The sequence below is a fragment of the Lontra canadensis genome, unplaced genomic scaffold (assembly GCF_010015895.1).
Source record: "Lontra canadensis isolate GAN:19392208 unplaced genomic scaffold, GSC_riverotter_1.0 scaffold50, whole genome shotgun sequence".
NCBI classification, from domain to species: Eukaryota; Metazoa; Chordata; class Mammalia; order Carnivora; family Mustelidae; genus Lontra; species Lontra canadensis.
In genome coordinates, this window is record NW_022631044.1 from 7,673,829 (window position 1) to 7,694,210 (window position 20,382).

Here is a 20,382-nt window from a genome sequence, read left to right on the forward strand (position 1 = left end):
GAATATAGATTTATATTAAATAACTGACTACAAAAACAATGAAAAGAACAATAAATATTTTCAACTCAAGCTCAACTTTGGATAATAGAGACTCAGATTAAAAAAAAAAAAAAATCCCCTACTCTCTATGGTACCAGCAAATTACCTGAGGTAAAAAGTTTAGTAGTTTCAGATTATAGCAGAAATGCAGATTATAAGAGAAGAATGTTTTATTAATTTCATCAATTTTTCCTTATTTCTAAAAAAGTTCTGAAAATCGGCAGAGAAAATTATATATAAATGTAAATACTATTGTTATTAATTTTCCTCTTTTTAAGATATTTTAAGGTTAAGAAAAAAAAATCACAAACTGCCTTCTATTAACCAGCTTTGCAGATGAGTGGCAGATGTAAACACAGATCTCAGATGTTTACAGAAATCAAACAAGCAAAAGCAGCTTCCACAGTTATCATGTCCAACAAGGGAGGAAGGCTATAGAAAATGTTTGTTGACTCTCCCAAGTTCTTAATATTTCATTAAGGTACAGTTTCAAAAAATACTTAATGAGGCCCTTTCTTTGTATCTCTGTAAGGATGTAAGTTTCAATTAAATCCTAAAAAGATTGTAGATACCTGTAGGGGACCAAATGAACCCAAAGTACCTCTTTCCTCCACTGCGAAAGGTTAGATTCCAAGTAACCACAAAATTGAAACTGATGTCTAATATATAGTGCAGAATAAACAACTGTATTCTGACTGCCAATAGAAAAGTGGTAGTAAAAATTTGGTCGGGTTTGTAAAATACTGGCCACTTGGCTGTCAAAGAATAAAGTGGGAGATTAGGAAAAATAAAAAGAGAAAAAAGACAACAAAAAACCCAATCCCCCCTTGCCCAAAACAAAACCACCACCATCACAAAAAAACCAAGTCAAACCAAACCAAAACAAAAAACCCAGGAAAGTGCCATGACTATATTTTATATTTTTCAAAAAGGGGTAACTACTTAGTCTACACTAATAATTGGAGAGTAATTTTTTTTTAATGGAAGAGTCTGCTTGTTTTTGTTTTTTACAGAACCTTAACGAGGCATAGTTTAGTTACATAACTAAAGCTAGCCAACCAAGTTCTATGCCAACCTCCTAAGTCTCACACACAAAATAATTAAATAACCGCAAGCTAAGACAAAATGACTTTCCCAGAAACAAGTCGGAAAAAGTGCAAGCAAGTGGTAAAAGGGAATTCTGAGAAAGGTGTTGATACCTGTAGGTTGATGGTAAGTTTTAACAAAACCCAATAGCAATAAAAAGAAGCCAAAGCAAATTTATAGTAATCAAGTTTATACAGCAGCTAGAGCGTATTAATGAAAATATGGAACAAAAATACTTAAAAATTTCAAAGTAATGAGGACTGCATTTCAGCATGCTAATTTCACTTCTATTACAGCTCTAAGTTTCTGAAACCACTTGCTCTTCTTGAAGCTGTGTATACTGAGCCTAGTTATCATGTAATTTCTGTACTTCTTTATGTTCTTAACTGACTTTGAAATGTAATCAAGAATTAAACTTAAACCAGGTTTTAGGTGTCCAAAAGCAGTGAACTCATGTAAATTATAATACACTTCATGATAAAACAAATCTGAGAGCAAATTAAAAATGGAGTTTGGTAATTCATTCTTGGGAATAAGGTAATAAGGAAAATGATACATAAACCTTTGTTGTCTTTTCCCCCCAGTTAAGAATTAAAAGCAGCTAATTAGGCTCACACTGATCATTCCATAGCTCAAATGTATTTAAAGGTAATTTGAGTAAATAGTAAAATATCATTTTGAAGTCAAAACCAGACATAAGTTTGTTTTTTTCATATGCTTGCAAAATCCTGGAAGTAATGAAAATGATTCAGGGGCTTAGATTTGAGAAATCCAGTCATTCTCCCTAAAGGCCTTGGAACTTCCTTAGAGTAAGAACAGATTTCCATGACCAGATTTTAGAGAAGGATGTTCAGGGTTCCAGGCTCACCCTTATCTGACTCTCTTGGTCTTCCCCATTTCCCACCATGGCTCCTGAACTGCTGGAAGTGAGTGGCAGGGTATCAAGCGGAATAGACAAAACCAGCAAATTCTCCGGAATGAGGCTGGCTGTGTAACTGGCTGCTAGTGGGGCTAAACGGATCCTTGCTACTCATTCTGGGTATCAGTATCTATATAGCACCCCAACAGCTGTCTGGTGATCAATGGGCATGATTACCAGATCACAAGGAGGGATGACAGGGATTCATTAAAATCATATCAAATAAAATGTAAACATAAAAATGCCATTATCTTTTAATCTTTTATTCAGTTAAAAAAATGACAAAGTACATTAGTCCTTTGGTCAATAAACTGAATTTCGCAGGGCTGAACATTAACAGGCACTCCAGTAAGTTTTAATTTCTAGCTTTTAATATCTCATAGCAATTATTTTCTATTAACTTCTGTAACATTTCTTTTTTCTCCATGGAAAACTAACAATACTTTCTATTTAAGAGTTACATAAAAACTACACAAGTTCTATGTGGGATCTATATAGAACTAAGTGCTAGACTCTTAACATTTTGGAACCTAATTATACACTTAGCATTAATAAACAACTAACTGAATGCTAGAATTTTAGAGGTTCTGTTACCACAGGCACTACAATGTAAAGTCATCTTTGTATACTAAAATATTCTTGTATCTCTAAACCTGTATTTTTTTCAAATGGCTTTATCGAATATGCTTTTAAAAATAAGCATATAAAATACATGTTTTCCATTTACAGGAACCCCCTTACCCCCAAACAAAACCCTGCCTTTAACTGTCTAAGGACATTAGGGCTACTTTATTCCTAGAAACTACTTTCAGCTCTGACTGGTACACTGAGAAAGCTTTCCTTAAAACACATTTCACAGAAGTCATTTGTTATAGTCAGATACTAGAAAATAACAATAGATAGATAAAGGAAAAGTATTAGAAAGATATAGAGAATACAACTACTTGTTTCCTTGTTTATAGGAAAGTCAAGTGATGTGGTCATGCTTTTAGTAATTAAACCAGAATTGTGGTTTTAACACTCTGCTGACCTGGGATTGTGGTGCTGCTGCTAGAGCTACTGTCATCCACGGGCCCAAAGAAATCAAGGTTCAGAAGAGTGGAACCTCCACTAGCTTGAAATTCAGTGACCGTGTTGGTAGGCAGCCACACAGAAGGTAAGCCAAGGGAGGAGGGGTTATGTGTAAAAAGGGGTAAGACACACACTTGAACATGCAGGTTATAATTAGTAGTCATTACATATTTTAAAATCAACATTAAAACAATGTGTACAGTATTAGTTTTTCATTACTAAGGACATTTCTAAAGTAACAATTTAATAATTCAATGTACATTTTCTCATGTACAAAGTAAAAAATTTAACACTTAGTAAGGTTTTAGTTAGGAGTTCAGTTCTTTCAATCAAAACTCAAAGCCATACCAGAAAGACCAAGGGGAAAGTGTACCCGTTAAAGGGAAACAATACTTTAATCTCAGCCCAACAGTAAATTACTGTACATGCCCAAGTCAGTCTTCCATGTTAGTAATGTTGGTTTTGAATTAATGATTTTTAAAAAGTGACAAAGTTGTCAGTTTCAGGACACGCACCAATACATTAACTTCGTTTAAATTAAAGTAACATTCGTAAGGACTGTCATAACTGCCCTACCCTGATGTGCAACCTCGAGCTGTACTGTTCCCCTTTAACTCTGAAACAGTAATCAGAAATAGTATACAGTTTTAAAGAAGTTGTTTGTTAATAAAAAGCATGATGATTTGACTGAATATTCGAGACACCAGACAACAGCAAAAGGTGCATCCAGGCTTTCCTTCAGCACTGTTATTCAATTGGATGCTTTTCAGAAGTCCTAGGACCCCTCATCTAAGGCAAAGCTGATAGAATGACAGGTGTTTTAGACAATGGCTCAAATAACTTATGAAGTATAAGGAGTAAGAATAATTGTATTTTAGGGTCCAATTAAAATTTGTGGTGTCAACGCACTGGAAAAGTACCATTTTGTGTCATTTATTTTAAAGACCCACATTACTAGGATGTTATTCCTTTTTCAGGATTTTCTCTTAAAGCCATGAGAGAAAACAATTATTTCTGGAACTACCTACTAGTATTTTGAGATAAGATTTAGAAAAGGATCATGAAAATCATTCATTTTCCATTTGCATAATAAGTGCACTATAAAATATTATTAAATCTGAAAACTACTTTTAGTCAGTAAATATGGATCTATTTGCACATTGTTTTTGGTTATATAATTGTGCTTTGTGCTTTTTTTTAAGCAGCCTCTAGCCACAAGACTTTGCATCCAAGAAAATTCCATAAATTAAAACTACAGAAACAAATTTCAAGTAAACTGGTCCTACCTAAAATATCATTTCAACTACTTAGATACTTGTAAAAAAAAAGACGCTTTTTTTTTTACTTAAGATAAATTAAAATTTTACCTAGCTACTGCTACCTACTTATGGACATTATTACTGTTAATAATAGTAACAGCTGTTTTTTTGAGCAATTACTATTCAGAAAGAAAGCCTGAATTTCCAAAGATAAGAATAAGAAGTTATGTTCAAACAAAAAAGGAAATCAGCAGAGAGAAGTTTGTCTGAACTTTGTAGCTTTCTTAACTCTAGCTCTGGTGCTAGAGGCTCTACGGAGAGACGTACCATCTAAAGGGTTAGTAAGGCCACTGCTACTCCAGTCAAACTGGACGGGTGGTAGAGACTCCTAGAGTTGGAAACCAAAAAATCAAAATTAATCAGTACAGGCTGTAGCAACATAAAGAATTCTTAAAAAAAAAACAAAAAACCAAAAAAACCCCCAAAAACTATTATAGCAAGATCATTTAGGCAATAAAGTACCTAAAGACAAAATTGGGTAATTTACAATTTCAGAAGGTTACCGAAAAATATGAACACAAACTGAAACTGAAAAACTGACAAACAATATAGCTTATTGATATCAAAAAACTATCTTTGAGAAATGGAATTCACTTTACATTTTCAGATTTTTATGGACTGAATCTGTATCAAGATTTCAATCTATTCTCAAGTTATGATTTAAACTATTGGCTAGATTATAATTCAAATATTTAAAAAAAATCAGACTTTTATCACTAAAGAGTGATCTACTCTATATTAAATGACTAGCCACTTAAAATTTCTCCGTGGACAGTCTAATGGAATAGATAAGGTACCACACTGAAAATAAGATTTGAGTTATTCAGGACCAAGTAACTACTAAATAACTAGTTGCATGACCATGTGTAGCTTAACTTAGTTGGTCTCTTTATAAATAAAACGAGAAGGTTTAAAGACCAAGGTCTCTGGTTCTTTACAATTTCCCAAATTACAAAGAAAATTATGGGCCAGTAAACAGGAACTAAATTTAAAATTAAAAAAAAAAAATTAAATCAACTTCTTTAGCAATTACTTATAATCAGTATCAGAACTTAATTTTTAAAATAATGTACTGAAAAGTATACTCAGAGCTCATTTGAATATTCTGTTTTTAAATTTTAAATTTTGTTGACACATAAGGATAAATTGAGCAAACGATACATGTAAGATGGAAAATACAAAACACTTAAAAAATGACCATTGCTTTAAGAACAATCTTAATAAGAAAAAATTGGAATTCCTGATTTTCTTTCTTCTTTTATTTTAGGGCACTGAAATAGCCTGTGTTCTGACAGACTCTCAATACCAACATGTTGCTGCTGTCTTCTTTTTTTTTCTGGTATCGCTTACCACTATGCTTTATTTTAAGGTAGGTACTATTAAAACTTTACATTCATTTTTTTGGTGTATAAATAAAGACTTGTTCCCTGTAGGAAAGGAGCATGAATTGGTTATTTTTTGAAGTCTAATCCCATGATATTATAATACAATTGTCTTGATAACTGGGATACCAGTGACAGGCATGTTACTATTACGCATTCAGTCTTTCCTAAATCAGGTCAGGCCTAGAGGTTGAAGAGGAAGGTATAAACAAAGCAAAGTCCTCACATTAGTGGTTCCCAGGGCATTAGGGATAGTTGGGGGTGGGGACAGCTGTTAAGACAGTTCTTTATGGTGGTGAAGAGTCATGTACCTTGATTGTGGTGGTGGTTACACAAATCTGTCCACATGATAAAATGACACAGAACTATACACACATTGTAATCAAGTCATATCCCTTGTTTTGATATTATGCCATAATTAATTTAAGATGCAATTAAGGGGAGAAACTAGTGAAGGCTACAAAGCATCTCCTCTGTACTATCTTTGCAAGTTCCTGTGACTCTATAATTATTTCAAATAAAATTAGAAATAATGCTGGTGAAAATCTAGTTTATAACCTACCTACAAGACTAATAAACATTTAGAAAAGATCTTCTTTAGCTGATCTCAAAAACAAACAAAAACCTCTTAAGTATTCCCACAGATTCAACTCCTATTATTCTCCTTAGAGATTAGTGAAACCTTCAGTCCTACTGACTGGATGGATAACACCCAGGTTTACGCAATAGCAAAATTTCTGGCTAAATGGAGCAAATCTCTTTCATTAACATGTTTTACCTAAACGATGTCAAGTAGCTGGTTGCTTAGAAACATTTCATGATTTGCTGAAAGTTCAGATTCTTATACAGGTGTATGGCATTTTGAAGACACAGCCAATATTATAATAATGAGGTGCTAAAACACGAATCAACATTCAATGGAAATAAGACAGAAGTAAAACAGAAAACCTGAACAATTATAAGCTAACAAATGGCACTGGTGAGGAAGACTACTTAAAGAGAAAGCACTGAATGAAGCATTTTAAAACAACTTTAGGGCGCCTGGGTGGCTCAGTTGGTTAAGTGACTGCCTTCGGGCTCAGGTCATGATCCCGGAGTCCTGGGATCGAGCCCCACATCAGGCTCCCAACTCCATGGGGAGTCTGCTTCTCCCTCTGACCTCCCCTCTCATGCTCTCTCACTCTGTCTCTCTCTCTCTCAAATAAATAAGTAAAATCTTTAAAACAACTTCAAGCAATGTGGTATGAATGATTACTACAGCAACTTAAAGCACTAAAGGAAGAAAAGGTCTTAATAAAAAAGAGCAAAAACACTTTATGTTAACTAACTGGAGTTTAAATAAAAATAAATAAAAACTTGAAATAAAAAAGAATGAAATGAGGAAAATTAAGTACATTTAGATTTATTCCTAAGTATTTCATGGTTTTGTTGCTTTGGTAAATAACGTGCTTTTTATTTCAATTTCCAATCCTTGTTTTTAATATATATAGAAATATAGGTTCATTTTTTAATATTGATCTGAGACCCTGAAATTTCGCTAAATTCACTAACTGGCATTACTGTCATTTTTTCTTGTAAATTCATTGGAATTTTCTGTGTAGATGATCATATCATTTGTGAATAAAGACAAAGAATGCTTATTAAAAAAAAAAAAAAAACCCCCCCCCCCCCCCCCGGGACTAGAGATCACAGACTTGGGTTCTAGTCCTAGCTGTACTACTGATGAATGATTTTAGGTGTACCATTTAGCCTCTCCAAATATGTTCTCTTAATGTAAAAAAGAGCACAATGCCACATAATCATTTTTTTCTTTCTTCTAACTTTAAAATTCTGATTCACAAATGAAAGAGCCACATCAAGTGGTCTAAGAGGAAATTTGCTAAGTAGTGACTAGCTGGGTAACTGCTAGCCAGAGAGCTGACTACTCAGCAGTGGCTGGAGTGTGGCTAGCACACTGATCTTACCAGGGAGGTCAGTAATGGCACTATGAGTGATGTGACCCTGAAATTCAGCGAATAAAGCTTTCTGAAAAACAAAACAACAGAAGTATCACTACTGCTTTTTGCCCATAAGCTCTCTTTTCAGGTGAAAGTATCCTGGAAAAAACACCAGGAGCAGTGGTTAGTAAGTCATCCAGCTCCTACATACAAGATGTACTGGTTATTAGAGTAATGAGTATAAACTAATTTAGAAGAAATAAGAAAAATCCAGTGGGTACCAAAACTGAGACAGAACAGACAGATTAGAAAACAGGCAGTCATAATGAGAATTAAACAATGATGCTAAGTTTGAAAGTCACTGTTAGTGGTGCCAATATAAAAACATAAAAGCAGGGTTTAGTGTATGGTTGACAAAACAAGACAACAAAAGAAACCAGATCTTTCCTGATACATTTTGCTGAAGTTCAGCACTAAAGTCTATGGCCATTTCCTTGAGATATTATGACTAGTGGGAAGACTTAAGAGTATTACTGCATGGCCAAAATGTAAAGTAAAAATGATATACACACTGACTGCCAAAGAATAGTGGTAAGAAATACTGCTTTATATAAAGGGAATCTTACAATTCATGTGAGATGTTTTAAAAATAATTTAACTTGACTCAGGGGTAAGGAGCCAAGCAAAGATCATATAATTTAGTGAAGAAGGTGAGGCATCTCAGCACACAATTCTGACATAAATACTAAAGTGTTCAGTTTAACTGTATGTTAGAATGAAGACTGAGAGAAGCTCAAGTTGATTCAGAACTAAGTTTGAACAACAACTTCCACTGGGAAATATTATTTTCATTGGCTCCCAAAAAAGCCCAAAAGTGAAAGCTAATGAGGATCACGAACTACCACAAAAAAGTACAGAATAAACTTTTTAAAAATTACACCTAAGTACTGGATTAACAAGAGAGATGTGTTCACTAAATGGAATAAAAGGATGTGATTAAGAGGTTTTTTTAAAAATATAATTAGCGAGAGACCAAAGTTCCATGTTCCAGCAAAAACGTAAGATATGCTTAAATGCTGCTGAAAACTTCTATACTTGCCTATGACTAGGGGGACAATAGTCCTTTGATTACAAATGTAGAGGTGGGTGTGTACATGTAAAAAGATAGCAGCAGCTAAACACCTACCATGGAGCTATGACTGACCTTCATTAAATTAATACACATTAATTTCCATTAAAAGTTCCATTAAATTAACATACTTTTCAAATTAAATCATCTAGACTTCTAGTCATTTATAATTAAATTCTGTAAGAAAGGTAATAAATATGAGGTGTGACTAAAATGAAATATATGAGATTGATTAAGCTAACTAGGGGCAACAATGACAGGTGAGAGCTAACTCTGATAAAATAAGCAAGTTTATGGGGCTGTAACACAGAGAAGTGCTTGGATGGGGGAGAAGAGGAGGAGGAGGTGGCGTCAGCAAGCAAAACTAGCAACAAGTGGCTTCATTTTCAGTAAACATAGCAGGCAGTTTAAACCAGGTAGTTCAAATTCTTATCCTAACACCCAGGGCGGATGGAAGAAAAACCTTGCTTAAGGCCAAAGTGGGAAGGTGCTGTGGGAGAAGTAATTCTGGAATCTGCTTATGCAGGGCATGCCTGGGAGGGAAGCTGATAGAGAACAATATACGGGCAATTAAAGAAAGATAACTAAGGACAGAGTCTACCTGCTGAGACAAATGTGCCCAAACCTCCTTGTCTGTTGCCCAACCATCAACACAAGGCCAGGCATTTTATGCCTCAGGCCTCCCTGCCCACTGTTTCAGGGCTAGTAATAAATCGACTTCAAAGGGATGTTTAAGCTATGCTCAAGTATAAACCACAGTGGCGCATAGCAGTAATATTAGATGTTCCTTGAAACACATGTGAAAGGGTAGGACTTTGCTTTGTATCATTATTTTCTAAAGCATATTCTTTAAAATACTAGTTCTATGGGTGTCATGACTCTTTTCCTCTGGTCCCTGCAGAGATGGGTTGTGTGGCCAAGTAAATTTAAGAAATAATTAAAATTAAATAAGGTTATTCACTGCAGGATTCTCCAGAGTCCTTAATTGTGTGCTGAGAATCTCCAAGGGTGGTTAAAGGATATGATATGAAAAATTTTCCAAACTTACTTCCCCTTGGAACCCTCCTTTAGTGGAGCTTCTCTGGGGATTAGCGTTCAATGGACACACATTTTGGGAATGGCTGTCCAAATACACATTTTTGTGTTAGATAAAACTGAAGATGATATTGAAGGTAAGGAGTGACAAACATGGCAATGTTCACGTATTAATATTTTAACCTTTATTATTAATAAATATTAATATGATATTAGTGATTAATATTAACGTATTAATATAAAATATTAATCTTCTAAAAAGCTGAGTTTTCTAATTTGATGTGGGAAGAGTAAGCAAAATTTTCCCCAGATAAAAAAGTGAGGGGGGTGGCTTTGATAATAAACATATTAGACTGGAAAAAAAATTGTGCTTAATGGTGCCAAGGTGGTAAAAGATAAGAAAGGTAAGACAGATTTTTTTCTTAATTCAAATAATGTTTTGTAAAGGCCACATCATTTTTACCTTAAGTAATATTTTTATTCAAACTCTCAAAACAACAGTTTTTGATGTAATAAACACACCTAATTTTATTACTTTACAAAATTTCCAGGCTTCCAGAAAAACATACATTAGCAGATTTGAAGAGCTGGTGTAAATGCAGTGTTTCCCAATTATTTTGAAAATCAGTACTTACCAGATTGGTGTGTCAGTAATTATGATCATACAGTGTTCAGGCTGTAAGGGATTTTTAGAGACGCCTGCTTCAAACTCTTCATTTTACAGGTAAGGAAATTAGGGCCTAGAAAGGTTTAAAGAACTTACCCAAAACCAGCCAGTTCTCAAATTGTGCCTTTTTTGAAAATTAAAGATAGCTTGTTTATTGTATTGCAAGGGATGTTAATAAGTAATCAAAATCATGTCCATCTCTAAATCAATTTTTAAAATATTTTAAACTAAAAGTTATATATTATGGGAAACACTGTGTCTTTCTGGACATATGTGTGTGGATACATGCATAAATGTATCAATACACGTACAGATATTTTTACCTGGAATTGGTCAGATGTACATGTGTTCATTTCTGGTGACATGGTGTTTGTCTGACCAATGGAAGCAATTTTTTCTGCAGCAGAGAGTGGTTTCAGTGGTTCCTTGGTGGGCTCTAACATACCCTGAAAAAGGCATATTAGCCATTAGTGGAAGACGGAGAGAAATCAACTCAAACTTTATGAGAAAGTCAGTCTAGCAGAAAGTAAAAAACCAAGTCATTTGGAAAGTACTAAAGACAAAAAGGAACTATTCTTAAATTTTGTTTAAAGATGATCTTCTAGTACTGTAATGGAAAATGTTTTACAATAGAACTTTTGGAATCCAAACTGTATTTGTTTGGTCTTAAAGTATCTAGTTCTCTCTGCTACACAAAAGCCTAAGCAATTTGGGATGGCGGGGGGAGGGGAGGGCAAGCACCACAGATTATATCAAGGCCCTAAGACTCCAGCAATATTATGATGTTTCAGACACTGAAACTGCAGAAGAGGACACCCTTTGTACCCTTTATACCATGATGGTGCTTGGAGAAGCAAGAATTCTAAAACATGCCATCTAATGTGATGATGACTACATGCTTCAATGTAAATTTAGTATTTGATCCTACCTACACTAAAGGATGGGAGCCTTAATACTTAGTTTCTGGGATTAGCCAAGCAGAGACACAGCCATTTCAGAGGAGAAAACATGTTACATGTTCCTCTAGATGTGTTACAAATCTAACACACTCTCTGAGTAAGAAAGGAAGGCATTCAGGAAGGTGGAGGTAGAAATAAAGAAGGGAAAAAAAACCCACCCCAACATTCTGTATCAATACTTTACCAAACACTAATAATAATGGGTAATCATCAGTTAATGGCCTGAAAAAAAGCTAAGCTTTAATACATTTTAAAATAATACTCAAGGAGCGTTTGGGTGGCTCAGTTGGTTAAGCGTCTGCCTTTGGCTCAGGTCATGATCCCAAGGTCCTGAGATCAAGCCCCACATCGGGCTCTCTGCTCAGCAGAGAGCCTGCTTCTCCCTCTGCCTGCCACTCTGCCTACTTGTAGTCTCTGTCAAATAAATAAATAAAATCTTAAAAAATAATACTCGATAAACTCTTGAATATTTATCAACCAAACTACACAAAAGTCTTCCTTTACTGGGGGAAAAATATCAAAGCAGTTACGACAGTGAGGTCAGAACTGTAAATTTCTAAAGACAAGTTTTCAGAACAATCCCCATTCTTCTCAAAAAATAGGACAAACGCTAACTAAAGCAGTTTACAGATTCAATTCTTAACAATGGCATTTGTGAAAGGTTTTACTCCAGCAGCTTGAATGAAAATAAATTCACTAACTCAAGAGCTTATACATCATACAGGCTTTCTATCTAGTGCATCCTTATATAAAGACGATGCAATTCCCAGCCTTAGCCGACTTTTCTAACATGAACTATCTCTTATATCAGTGGTTCTCAAAGTAGTCCCCAATCAGTAGTTTTTGAACCACCTGGGAACTTTTCAGTTGTGCAGCCTCACCCCTACTGAATAAGAAACTTGGGCGGGGTGGTGCCCAGCATTCTGTTTTAACACGTCTTCCAAGCAATTATGATGCATATTAAGGTCTGAGAACGAGTGACTTAAACCATCATTTCAGGTCTTATTCCTCCAGATGAGACCAAAAGACACTGAACACTTCATCTGTGTGAAGCACCATGGAAAAAATTCCGTTACAATTAAAATTTGAAACCAGATATGAAAAAGAGTAAGTTTCTAAGTGTAAGTTATCATAAAGATGGAGTAGAAGAGGTGTATTTACTAAATAAACTTTGGTATTAAAAGCTCATAAAAATTATTACTAATAAAGATTGTAATTAAAGTAGGAAAATAAAGCAAAAATATTAGTCTCTAACTCCTCACAAAATTCAAAGGACTGGCTAATGTGCTGAGCCTACACATAAGGATTAAGTAGGTTACTGCTCCCAATGTGCTGAATGAAAACTCATACAAACTGAATTCATAGTTTCTACTCAGAAGTGACAGTAACACCAACAATCTCTAGAATGCTGCTACTTGAGGGAAAAAGAGATACAAATAACCAAAAAGTTGAAGAATGTTCTCCATTATATTTACCACAACAGAAGTAAGTATAAGGATAATTACGGTGTTTTGAAAATATCAGATAAGCTACATTTATATTTATAAAGGAGCAGAAACTGATTAAAAGGCTGAAGCACAGAAAAGTTTTTGTCTTGGGCACCAGGGTGGCTCTGTCGGTTGAGCCTCTGCCTTTGGCTCAGGTCACAATCCCAGGGTCCTGGGATGGAGCTTCACATCAGGCTCTCTGTTCAGTGGAGAGCCTGTTTTCCCTCTCCCTCTGCCTACCACTGCCTACTTGTGGTCTCTATCTCTCTGTCAAATAAATAAGATCTTAAAAAAAAAAAAGTTTTTGTCTAATTCCATAAAAGAAAACTACGAAAAGGGAAACAAAGTAAAACATTACAGTTCATTATCTATAATTAGAACTTATTCAGGGGAAAAGTCTGTACATTAAAGAAGGTCAAGTTTCACAGCAAATTCATTTTTGCATGCACATAAAGGCTTGTATAATTTAAATCCCATACCAAATTAGTTATTTTTTCTTAAACACTGTATTTTTACCTTATTTTCAAGTTATTGGTAAAAAAAAAAAAATCTTGTTTAATAGACAGAACATTTTTTTCACCAATAACTCAAAGACATGCCAAAAACACAAACACATCTAAAGTGTGAGTCTTGATAAGGTACAGAAACAAAATTCCTTAGTTATCCTGGACTACCTGGCCTACCTGAAAAAACAAAACTGAACACATTTAAAAAATTAAGGGCAAAACTAAGAACCAATTATGGGTCCTGGCTCCTTATCAATTACTATCATATGGTATTCCTAAACTTTCATATACATCCATAGCTTCACTAATGCATCATTTAAAATTTATCACAACTGGATTCAAACACACGATATCTAAGCCCTCAGGTACTTCAGCTTCCACTTTTTTAAAAGCAAATTTAGAAAGAAAAAAAAAAAAAAAGGGAAGAAAGAGCAAGACCTCCAAAGGTACATTTACAGTTATGAGCACCATTATTACTAGGATAAAAATAATCTTCAAACTAAAACAAAACAGAATCTTTAATTAATAGAATATGGAAAAATGTCCTTAAATCAAGACTTGAAGGGATTTATGACATCAAAAAGGAAATTAATAGTTAATCATTTAATGTTCTCACACCAAGTGCCCCTTAAAATACACTTTCCATGTTATGCCATGTAAGGTAATTTTACAGAATGTAGCAATGATAAATTTGCGGAGACATTTTTTGTACTTACCAATCCTGCTGCATACATGGGCACTATAACAGGCTGCTTCTTATTACCCGTGAAGAGCTACATACATGTGTTAGAGAAAAAGAACACATAGTTAGAGAATGCTATGGCATACAATGAAACAGTTAAAATATGCTTGGAATGCTTTATTATATACACTGTGAAAAAAAAATACAATAAATTATTAAATTGCCCATATGGGATTATATTTTTGATCTCTTAGTCCAATCCTTTCATTTTATAAATAACAGAAAAACACTAAAACGACCTTTTCTTAAAATAAGAAATACTGACCGGAGAAAAATTTAGACTTATGTTTAGAGGCTGCCGTATTAAAAATACATGAGCATTTAAGACAACTAATAATTAATTTTTCTGAGCAACTAGCTTATTGCAACTTGATCAGAAGCTGTAACAATTTAAAAACACTCACAGGCCCACTAAAGGATTTCCAAGGTATTAACAAAACTCACAATGTTTCGAGTATCTATTCCCAAGGAGCACAGAAGCTTCTTGTTGCTATGGGAGCCGCCCCACTGATATCTCAAGCCATGTGCATCATTGATATCCTGGAGCTCGGTCCACACATCCAGAAGTTCCCTGCAAAGGTCATGACAAAGCCACCATGAATTCATCATGGATTCTAGTTTTAATGTGATGGTGAAATGTTACACATTCTAATCAATCTTGCATTTAACATGAGTATACAACTACCATTTGAATAAAATCAACAACCACCACTTAGTCATTAAAGTAGCTAAGTTAAACTCATTTGGAACAATATGCCAATAAACAACCAAGATTTAGCCTTTTTTTTTTTTTAACTGTAAAGCAAAAACATTTAAAAGAAGAAATCACTCAACCTTCCACCAAATTACTAGAGCCATTTAATATTGGTGCTTTTTTTCTCTTTGAATCCTGACCCACAAACACAGCTGCAATTATAATATATAGAGAATTTTGTAATCTTTTTCAGATTTTAAGCATTTCTTCATCTACATGTATAACTTTTTCAATAGCGGTATAGTGTTCTACTAGACAGAATGTATCATTATTTATTTGGCCACAAAACCATATAGTTTAAGTAAGTTGTTTTTACTGTTCAGCTCCTATTGTTAGTTTAGGCAAAAATATCTTCCTGTATTTTATGGTGTGTTTTGTTGTAGAGTTGTGTTATATCCCAAAAATGAATCTCCTGGAGAGATTCCTGGGTCTATCTGAACAACTAGCATATTTTTATTTTATTTTATTTTTTAAAGATTTTATTTATTTATTTGACAGAGAGAGAGATCACAAGTAGGCAGAGAGGCAGGCAGAGAGAGAGGAGGAAGCAGGCTCCCTGCTGAGCAGAGAGCCCGATGCGGAACTCGATCCCAGGACCCTGAGATCATGACCTGAGCCGAAGGCAGAGGCTTAACCCATTGAGCCACCCAGGCGCCCCAACTAGCGTATTTTTAAATAACACATCTAAATGATTTTAAGATGGTAAAGCATAAACCTTTTTGTCCCCTTTTCTTCTCAGAAATCACCCTCCAAAACACCAAGAAGCAAATAATAATCTTCATCTTTAAAGAAATTAAGAGGTACTTAAAACCCTGAACCACAAGCACTGAGGTTACAAAAAGAGATGAAGGAGAGACTTGCACAGAGGGAGAGAATGCGTCCAAAGGTGGAGAGTAATGAAATGCAAGAGAAGAGTACAAGAATAAGAATAATTCTGAAATTAAAATCAGAAAATCAATCTAGACCCTCTAACATCTAATAATAAGAAGTTCCAGAAAGAAAACAATGGAGGGAAGGTTCCTGTCAATACAAGAGAATTGCCCAATACTGAAGAACAGCAGTCTCCACACTGAAAGACTGTACACCTGTGCTCAGTCCAATGAATGAAAAGTCTCATCAAGACACTTCACTGTGAAATTTTCAGAATACCAATAACAAAAAATCCTAAATTATAAATTTAATGTGAGGGCAGAATAAAGTAAAAATTTACCACCCCTGTACTTCATTTCTCAGGAGGCTATTAGAGGATGTGTTCCACCAAAATGGGCCATAAGTGAAGGGAAGTCCCAAGACAACATGTGTTTAAGAAGCTTAGATTGGGGCTGCCTGGGTGGGTCAGTGGGTTAAGCCTCTGCCTTCAGCTCAGGTCATGATCTCAGGGTCCTGGGATCGAGTCCCACATCAGGCTCTCTGCTAGGCAGGGAGCCTGCTTCCTCCTCTCTCTCTCTACTTGTGATCTCTCTCTGTCAAATAAATAAAATCTTAAAAAAAAAAAAAAAAAAAGAAGCCTAGATTGAATCCATTCCAGATTGGAATAGGAGGATGGAGGACTCAGGAAAAAAATGGAATGGCTAGCCTGACAGGTTTGATCACGTATTAACAGGCTGCTGGAGGGTAGGAAAAGACTTAGTAAATGAAAAAGAGAGGTCATTATATATCCAGGAAGAAGCTCTAATAGTGGACAATAAACACTATTTACATGATTATAATAATGAAAATACCAAATACCAGGTGACTGAAAAACTATGATATAAATATAATGACGTACTATGTGTTGGGTAACTGAATTTAAAAAATAAAAAAAAATATATAGGGACCATGAAGGGAGCAGATGTAAAGTCTAAATTCTCATCTATCATACCAGAAGTCAAAAGATAATACATAAAATTAATGAGAATATTGATCTAGAAATACTTCAAAAAGCATTCAAAAATGGAGCAGGGAGTTTTTTGAATTTTAATAGCACAATCTGCCTTTTAAAAATTCACAGTGTTATAAGAACATTTCAGAACCTTGATGCTTTAAGATAAGCTTCTAAGTTAAAACAGTTGAAACTAACAAATAGGCATGCTGTCTAAAAACTGTCTACTACTTACCCACTTTCAGCTAAGGCCTCTCTCGATTTTACTGGGAAGGTGCTTGTTTCCAGCAAGTGCTTCAGGGAAGTAACTTCCTCTTCAGTACCAGGGATAAATATTGAAGGAAAACATGCTTCGAAAATTCGCTCCAGGCGGTTTAGTAAAGCTGTCTGCATCAAAACACCCCAAAAAGTTTATTTTCATTTCTCTAATTTCAATGATGTCAGTTTTATCATCAACACACACATATACCTCTAACCTCACACCCTCTCCACTACTATGAGAGGTTAACTACCACTCAGGTACAGGAAACACTAAATGAAAGGAGCAAAACTACTCACAGAACAACTGTTCTAAATGATTACACTAAGTAACCATAATGATATAGTGGTGACTAATGTAGTTAAATGCCAAGCAACATATCTGGTACTTTACAAACATTACCTTATTTAATCTATTACAGAATTCACAAAGAAGAAATTATTACTCAATTGTACAGTGAGAAAGCAACCTCAAAGTGTGCATAATCTACCCAAAGCAAAAATAAAAACAAAGAGACACATTCAGAAAAACAAACAAGCAGCATTCATATTCCTTCTATCACTAGATGTTCCAACTACCACTCATGTACATTAGATTTAAGAATGATTAACATGAATGTTTATGAAAAGCATTATGCTATTATAGTTGAACAGAACTTTTTTCTTGAATATAAACATCTGAATTCTAAAAGCCTTTTAGAAATATCTCTGCTGCTAATAGAAACCAAAATAGGAAAGAATGCCTCAATCTTTACTAAGAAATTCAATAGCTCATTTAGCATTTTGATGATCTATGTTATCTTTTAAAAATTCCATTTCTCTACTCTTCTATCTATGGTGTGTTCATTGAATGTATTTTTGAATAGAATGCTGCCTTTCCTCCAATTGAAGACGGAATATTCCTTAGAGTATTTTCACTGAAAACATTGGCATTTTGGAGTATGTTCATTAATTAAAACTTAATAAATTGAGATTAACTTACATTTTTGGGGGTACTACTAGGTTGTTCTACACGTGTAGCCTATGATAACATTTATTCCCACTTTCCCAACTGTATGTCAGATACATGTAAAATATTTTCAACTTAGCTCAATTTACTACTTAAATATCAAACAGGAATACAAACTATTAAGTTAAAGATTGTTGTTAGTGTACTCCTGAAATGATACCGAGTGTACAAGAAAACGCCACATCATGGTGGTATTTCCTGCCAAGTTAACGCTTTAACAAAAACAAGTTAACGCTTGATTTCCGTTGTTTAGCATAGTCAGCAAACAGGAAAATGAAAAACAAAAGGAAAAATCTTCACAAACATATTTTCCAAACCAAAATCTCTCTTCTGGAAGCAGTATCAGAGCAAAAAACTTAACACTGAATAATTAGTCTCAGGGTACTCTTCTGCTATCTCTACAAAAGTTACTCGAACACCTTCATTATATTCATGTGTGTGATATGGGAAAAGCTTCTCAGTATCAATTATGAAACCTACAGTTAAGAGTAGACTCAAGATCCCCAGGCTTGTGAAACCTGAGTGTGTCAAGGGGACCTGCACTTACTTGCTTCAGCAGAGGGAATGGACAGACACTACTTTTAAAGGGATCAGATAACCATCTAATTGGAAACATGATAAGCCCTGGCTCCTTCTGGGCAGGGAAGGTAAACAAAAACCCACATATGACTAAATTTTACTTCTCTGTAAATTAAAACTGAATCTCTCTCATATCCTCTTTGTTATCCTTTTAATGGGAAAGAAAAAATATTTATCAAAGGAAGGAAGAAATAACCCCAAAACATACTCAGTTAATTGGGCAATATTATACCTACCTATCAGTCTTATGTACACCCGTGAGCAAACTGTCAAATCAGTGGAATGTACATGAACAAACAGAACATCACATTCACCTCACCTTTTCTCATACAGAATGTAAATTACATGAAAAACTTAAAAGAAAGTTCCATTTATCTTTGTGGTTAGATATTACACCCAATTGCTTCAAATATTTTGTTGAATGAAGTAGAGCAGGGGTCAGCAATTCTTTCTTTTCTTTTAGCTATTCTTTTCAATATAGGGCCAGATAGTAAGTATTTTCAGCTTTGTGCCATCTATAAACAAATTAAGTGAGGTGTGTTCCAATGAAACTTTATTTACTAAAACAGGGAGCAGGATAGATTTGTCTCATAGACCACAGTTTGCTGACCCCTGAGGTAGAGCAATAAATAACAAAGATTCAAATATCAGAATCCTCTAACTGCACCACTAACAGCACCACCCACACCACAAGGAGAACTCTAACAATTCAAAAAGAAAGCAGCTAACAGAATTAACAAAGATTGTGATGAAAATTAAATTTCCTGACATTTTCCTTTAAAAATACAATTCACAGCTATGCACAAGACAAGTCTGATGGTAAAAAGGAACTCTCTAAAAAGAGTTTCTTACTAATATGTTGTTCATGATAATACATGCCAAATTTCATTTGCTACTAGTTAATTCCAGGAAGTAAATGGCTGATTAACTATAATACTTCAATCGAGGGCTGTGGACCTAGAGATGAGACTCAGCTTCTGGACTTATCAACTGGAAATAGCAGGGGCACTCTCACAGGGTGGGTGACGAATTACAGGATTAAATGTCTGGCACCAGTGTGTGCCTAAGAAGTAACTTTTATCACTACTACTGTTATACAGATGGTACACAAAACACAGTACCCTACCAAGGAATAAGATAAATGTCAAAACTAGGTTCAAATCTCACTAGGGATGTTTCTCTACCACTATTTAGCATTCTAAATCATTATGAAAATACCTGTTTCGATCTATCAATTTCTACCATAAGAAGAAATTAAATAATCCAAATTTCTGCACCCTCCTTAAGATCCTCTTACTGAATTGGAAAATAAGTACCAATTTAAAAATGTCTATCATTAAGAGCCACTTATATAAATAGAACCTCTTACTGTTACTCCTTGTGGATTTTATTTTTTATGAAAAAAAATTTTTGGGGGGGCGCCTGGGTGGCTCAGTGGGTTAAGCCTCTGCCTTCGGCTCAGGTCATGATCCCAGGGTCCTGGGATCGAGCCCCACATCAGGCTCTCTGCTCAGCAGGGAACCTGCTTCCCCCCTCTCTCTGCCTGCCTCTTTGCCTACTTGTGATCTCTCTCTCTGTCAAATAAAATCTTAAAAAAATTTTTTTTTTTTGAGAGAGAGAAAAGAGGGAGGTGCAGAGCAGAG

General features: G+C 34.8%; 1 protein-coding gene across 4 annotated transcripts in view; it reads right to left on the minus strand.

Moving 5' to 3' along the window:
* The window catches only part of AFTPH (aftiphilin), a 64,694-nt gene that overhangs the window by 8,595 nt on the left and 35,717 nt on the right, over positions 1-20,382 (minus strand). For 2 of the 4 annotated variants that reach the window (XM_032873783.1, XM_032873782.1), the window contains exons 3-8: positions 17,129-17,280; positions 14,723-14,849; positions 14,253-14,309; positions 10,908-11,030; positions 4,702-4,762; positions 3,075-3,158 (exon numbers count right to left, since the gene is read on the minus strand). In XM_032873783.1, coding sequence (XP_032729674.1) covers positions 3,075-3,158; positions 4,702-4,762; positions 10,908-11,030; positions 14,253-14,309; positions 14,723-14,849; positions 17,129-17,280 — 604 coding nt within the window. The remainder of the gene's footprint in view (positions 1-3,074; positions 3,159-4,701; positions 4,763-10,907; positions 11,031-14,252; positions 14,310-14,722; positions 14,850-17,128; positions 17,281-20,382) is intronic. The other 2 variants (XM_032873784.1, XR_004384576.1) reach the window with 2 other exon arrangements.